At 41.0% G+C, this 6,424-nt stretch overlaps 1 protein-coding gene across 1 annotated transcript; it reads left to right on the top strand.

The window, feature by feature from the left end:
• The first annotated feature begins 4,135 nt into the window (after window positions 1-4,135).
• Window positions 4,136-6,115, top strand: gja8a (gap junction protein alpha 8 paralog a). Its single transcript, XM_037539503.1, has 3 exons — window positions 4,136-5,278; window positions 5,399-5,425; window positions 6,029-6,115. The coding sequence occupies exons 1-3, from the start codon at window positions 4,136-4,138 to the stop codon at window positions 6,113-6,115; spliced, it is 1,257 nt and encodes a 418-aa protein (XP_037395400.1).
• Window positions 6,116-6,424: the final 309 nt, after the last annotated feature.

The following is a 6,424-nucleotide window of genomic DNA, read 5'->3' on the forward strand; positions in this document are numbered from 1 at the left end:
CTTTTTGGAAGACATGGGTCCCATGATAATTTGTATGCTGATGTTCTACAACTGTTTATTGTTTATTAATTATAGGATGCATTGCAAATGTACAGAATGTACATCATGTACAGACTTTATGAACATGAATACATACATCAACTTCTACAAAAGTTTATAAACATATGTACACATTAAAATTCTGATTAACTAATGACTTGTTCACAGCTGTTAATGGTCAGTTTTGAGAACATTCAAACTCAAATTCTGCTAATTTAAATGTTAGTGTCTCAGCTAACCTGAATTTGCTGGGTTAACAAGACTGGTAGTGGCTGAAATCTCAGGCCGACACCTCACCAAGATATTACTAGGAGATGGCAAAATGTTACGGCTGTGTCCAAGGAAAGATTTCTTACCTTCAATCTATTATGTGAACCTGCTCTCTAGAGCTTGTCTTTGCTTGTCTGTGTGCCTGGCCCACGTTGCCCAGAGGTGTTTACATCCACTAGGCTGTTGCTTGTATCTTGATGCTTGGTCCTGATATACAGTGTGGGCTCTCAGTGTATATGGGCCGATGTTGTGCAGAAGGGAAATGAACTGTGTAACACGGTATAAACGTTCTGTCTGCATTGCATAAAACATTGCCCATTGACTGCCAATTGAGTTTTTTTTCTTCCTCTGCTAAAATCACTGCACAAACTGTTTCCCCCGACAACAATATTTCTCAAGTAGTTTAGCCATTCAAGTTTAGATAATGGCTAAACAATCCCTTTCCTCAAATAAACCATTCCTACATCTGAGAGGCTTATGCCAATAGTTGTGTATCTCCAGTCAGTCAAAACGGGCTTTGCTGGAGGACAGGTGGGTGGATGCCAAGTGGAATGTCCTTGCAAAGAATATTCATAACAGTAACAAGCAAGGGTGTGTAAGGGTATGTGTGTGTCTGTACAAGTGAGGGCCATATCTTTAGCTCTTTGTGGTAGCAAACATGGAATGAGTTAATCCACAGTAAGTAAAATGTGTTCAAAATAATGTACTTCTAACAGCAAACAATTACCTATAAAATGTAGCATTCAACCTGTCCAGGGTGTATCCTGCCTTCCTCCCAATGACTGCTGGGATAGGCTCCAGCACCCCCCCACGACCCTGGTGGAGAAGCGGCTTAGAAAATGATTGGATGGATGGATGGATGGATGGATGTAGCATTCATTTGTTTATAGTTTACATTTATTTCCAATGGTGGGGGTAACATGGTACAAAGTATCATGTCACAGTAATATAATTTTTTTTTTCTGTAATTAAGTAGCATAAGACATTATAGCATAAATTCTCTGTCTACTGATTTCTCTATAGTTCTGCATGATGTAATGGTTAAGATCAATGTCATAAATCATCACAATGTGAAATGCTCAGTTCTAGAGAAACTCAGAGTCAGATTTGTTCACAGTGGTGGTGAGAAAAAACATCTAAAGACTTTAATGCTTCTTAAAGCTACCTCACAGAAGTATATTATATGAAATGGTTATGAGTACAGTGCCTGATCCCTAATGTCTGAAACATTGTTTTATGATAGTTTTAAGAAATGATGAGCTTTGACCTTCAAGTTATTTTTTCCAAGTCATTCATGCTGGAGGATTTGTACAGGAAAATAAAATGGATTTTGCAGATTTTCCACTACTTTACCATCATCTACATTACATATGAAACTTAGACACATGTATGTTCACTGGTGGTTTTGGACAGTAAAATAAAATGGTTACATGGAGACTTTGTGATTCCTGGTTCCTATCACCACCATTATAAAGTAATCAGAGTTGGTGAATTTCTCTAGAATGGAGTTTGAAATTTCACATAAAATCACTCGGAATTAAATTGTTTACATCTCAGCCACTGAATTATGCAGAAATGTTGAAAACGGTCTTAGGTACAGATTATGAGTACCTGTGACAGCTGACTGACTCTGTGTTATATGTTTAATAATGTTAGTTATAGAATTTTATAGTCATAGTGGTGCTTAACAGCACAATTATTGTATTATCTCAATTAAATGTTTATTTAGTCTCACAAATGAGGATATATTAAGGAAAAACACTACTGCAAATTCAGTATTTGATTTAAAATCAAACTCAGATTTACACAAATGAAAGATTTACAACAACTAAAGAGAAATCAATCTTTGTATTTTTTTTGGCAATGATTTTCTTACCTGACTGTTCCTCTACAATGCTGCCACCTCTTAATTTCCTTCCACCAGTTAATGCATAAAATTACATTATGATAAACACTTTGTGACCTTTCAGACACATGCACACATGCACACGCACACACACACACACACACACACACACACACACACACACACACACACACACACACACACACACACACACACGCGCACACACACACACACACACAAGCACAAACATGCACACGCATATATATACATCCATTCATCCATCCATCCATTTTCTAAGATGCTTCTCTGTCAGGGTTGCGAGGGGGGTGCTGGAGCCTATCTCAGCAGTCATCAGGCGGAAGGCAGGATGCTTTCAAGTCGCCAGTCCATCGCAGGGCAATATATATATATATATATATATATATATATATATATATATATGTGTGTGTGTGTGTGTGTGTGTGTGTATTTGTGTATTTGTGTGTGTGTTATATATATACACACACAAGAAATCTATGATAGCACAACCTTCCCCAGTAGTGCCTTCCCCAGTTTCTAGAGCCCAGTTGTTACAGTATATTGTGAATTTGGAACCATAATGGTGAAGCGGCATAATGAGAAATGAATGAGAAACTAGTGAAGCTACTGATGATTTTATTTAGTAGTATTTATTTATTTGGGGGCCTAGTGACATCCGTGGCATTAGACTGAAATATGGCATAGATAGAAAGGAGATTTCATGAAGGAACAATGGAAAATTGTTGCTTCAGGAAAAACAAACCTGACTTAAGGCCTTTACATTCATGGCTGTAGATTAGGTTTAGGTATTGATGCGAATGTTTTCCTTGTGAGAGCTAGAGTGAGCCTGCCCAAATGATTTAGATGTACAGGATAATTTTCAGAATGGTATTGTTGGAACTTATCTGCATGTGCATAGTCTACTGTTGTGTGCGAACTTCCTTTTGTATATCATAAATATGCCACCGCTCCCTCTTTATCACCAAACCATTAACCTCACCTCTAACACTCTGCTTTCCTGTGGGTGAGTGCCCAACTGCATTATTACTGCCATTTCCTATTACTCTAGCAACTGTTGTTTTTTTTTTGCTACAAGGCCTATGAGTTTAGAAGCAGTCTAAAGATGAATAAGATTAAATTACATAGTACTCTGGTCTGTTTTAGCTGCTGTGTGACTCAATCAGTCGATCAATTGCTGTTAATTTCTATACATGTATTGTTACTGTTACATTGCAGTTCTGGTTAACAAACAGCTGTGAAGAAGCTACTGCTGCTACTTTATCATGCACCAAGTCTTGGTTTTTGGTGTGATCTCTGGGTTCGGATCTGTGGGGTAAGGGGGTCCTGCCCCTCTGGCTTTGGGTTTGTTGATCCTATTGTCTCCTGCATCCCTATGCATGGTCCGATGCATAAAGGGTGTCTGGCTAGAAGCTTAGGCTCTGCAGCTGGCTGAAAAGCAGCCATCACAGCCCATTCGCTCACATCTGCTCAGTGGGGCGACAAGGACTTGCACTGAGGCAACCAGGACAAGAGCAGTTCACTTTAGCCCTGCGGCTGCCAGGAGAAACCAGACGACTGAAACAAGCAACTGAAACAAGCTGCCACTGGACCAAGGTGCCTGATTGGTCTCAATTCACCTCACAGTCAACCACTAACATTTTAGAAGGTAGTACACTTTTGTCATTTTTGGATGTTTTCCAGTTATGAGTGATATGGATCAGAGAGTTCATTGCCTTAGTTTTGTTCTTAGTATATATAGGTCAGAAAATTGTTGCTATGCTATATATGCAGTGGCCTTATTTCATGCTTTTCATCAAGATTTTTTTTGGGTAAAGATAAAAAAAACCTGACAAGATTTTCATTAAATAATTTCATTGAAGAATCCTTTTATATGCTCTTATCATTAGCTTTTCTTATAACTTCATGCTTCCTGTCTTCCTCATGCAGAGCTAAGAGTTAACCATGGGAGACTGGAGTTTCTTAGGTAATATTTTAGAGGAAGTCAATGAACACTCAACTGTGATTGGCCGTGTTTGGCTCACAGTGCTCTTCATCTTCCGTATTCTGATTCTGGGCACAGCAGCAGAGTTTGTCTGGGGAGACGAACAGTCCGATTACGTGTGTAACACAGAGCAACCTGGTTGTGAGAATGTCTGTTATGATGAAGCTTTCCCCATCTCCCACATCCGCCTTTGGGTGCTGCAGATCATATTTGTTTCCACTCCTTCATTGGTTTATGTAGGCCATGCTGTCCATCATGTCCACATGGAAGAGAAGCGCAAGGAGCGTGAAGAAGCAGAGCTCAGCCGCCAGCAGGAAATAAACGAGGAGCGGCTACCTGTGGCAGTGGACCAGGGAGGCACAACCAAGGAGGCTAGTCCCAAGGGGAGCAAAAAGTTTCGCCTCGAGGGCACTCTACTCTGCACCTACATTTGCCATATCATCTTCAAGACATTGTTTGAGGTGGGCTTTGTAGTGGGACAGTATTTTCTGTACGGTTTCCGCATCCTGCCGCTGTACAAATGTAGCCGCTGGCCCTGCCCTAACACAGTGGACTGTTTTGTGTCACGACCCACTGAGAAGACCATCTTTATCATCTTCATGTTGGCTGTGGCTTGCGTCTCACTATTCCTCAACTTTGTGGAGATTATCCATCTGGGTTTGAAGAAAGTTCGGTTTGTGTTCCGCCAGCCAGCTCCAGCCCCAGTTGAGAGCTTTGGTCCTCCTGAGCGGAGCCTGCCTTTCCTTCTTACTCCTCCGATTCACAAGGCTAAAGGCTACAAGCCCCTTGAGGAGGACACCAAGGAAGAGGAGGTTGCACATATCTACCCATTGTCTGAAGTAGGTATGGAGGCAGGCCTGCTCCCTACACCCTCTCAGGAGATGGAGCAGAAAAGGATGCAGGAGGCAGCAGTACCCACAGTGCCCCCTGTAGAGGAGACAGTGATTTGTGATGAGATTTTGCTTTCCTTCACTGAAGTCACAGAGAACCTGCTTGAGTTACCACAAGAAGAAGAGATGTGTAGAGAAGGAGATGAAGTAGATAGTTTTCGGATGGTTACACCATTGGAAGAGCAGTCAGAGAAGGGGACTTTGGAGGAGGTAGTTGATTCAAAAAAGGACAATGAAGAGCAAAATCTAGGGGACTTGGCCAGTAAAGAGACAGTAATGGATGAGAAGTTGGGCATGGAGAGTGAGTCTGAACAGTGTAAACCAATTGAGGAGCAAAAGCCTAAGGAAGGGGAAGCAGAGGTAGAGGAGGAAGTAGAAACTCCAGTGGAAAAGCCAGTGACTGAGGAACTTTCTGAAGAGGAGTGTGCATTAGACACTGACGGGACAGGAGATGGTAGTAGCTTGCCTGATGTAGTGGAGGACAGGACAGAAACTGAAGGTTTGGAAAGAGTGGAAGATGTAGCACAGGTAGAACCCTTATGTCAGGAAGAATCTTTAGAAAAGGTGAAATCTCTAGAGGAGGTGGATGTAGTTGAGGAGATCAAGGGGTCAGAAATATTGGAGTGTGCTGAGCAGGCACCCTCTTTATGTGAGGTAGTAGAAGCAAAAGAATCGGAAACTTCATCTAACACAGAATCCATAGACAATGTAATGGATGCAGGTGAGCAGCTAGAGGTTTCAGCAGATGCTGTGGACATGAGCAAGGACCAGGCTTCCAGTGAAATGAGCAATCCAGAGGAGACTGAGAGTTCTGCCAGTCTTGATAGTCTGGGAAAGACTGAAGCTCCTGGAATGGTGGAGGGTCCTGCACTAGTGGAGAGTCCAGAACTAGAGGCTAATTTGCAAGAGCAGAAGGTCCTAGAACAGGAGATTGCAGTCCCTCTCGTACCACTGGTATTGGAGACAACAGAGACACTGGAAGATACAAGACCCTTAAGTCGCCTTAGCAAATGGAGCAGTAGAGCCAGGTCAGATGATCTTATGATTTAACTGGCATATAAAATGAGCCATAACCAAAGAAAATATAGTAATAATTTGATAATTCCAAAACCAAGTGCCAATTTAAAAATTGTATCAGTGCAAAGCAATTATTATTAAGGAAATTCCTGTTTTGTTGATGTTTCTGGACAAATTCACATATGTTAGGGTACTTAAGGGCTATATAAGTTAGGGTCATTAAAATGATACATTAGTTTGAATTCCAATTACTTAAGTGAATAAAGTAAAATTACTTCCAAGCTTAGATATGTTTTTATAGAAAGGTTTTGTTCATTTTAGACACACACACATACACACTCA

This window comes from Pygocentrus nattereri, chromosome 6 (assembly GCF_015220715.1).
Source record: "Pygocentrus nattereri isolate fPygNat1 chromosome 6, fPygNat1.pri, whole genome shotgun sequence".
NCBI lineage: Eukaryota > Metazoa > Chordata > Actinopteri > Characiformes > Serrasalmidae > Pygocentrus > Pygocentrus nattereri.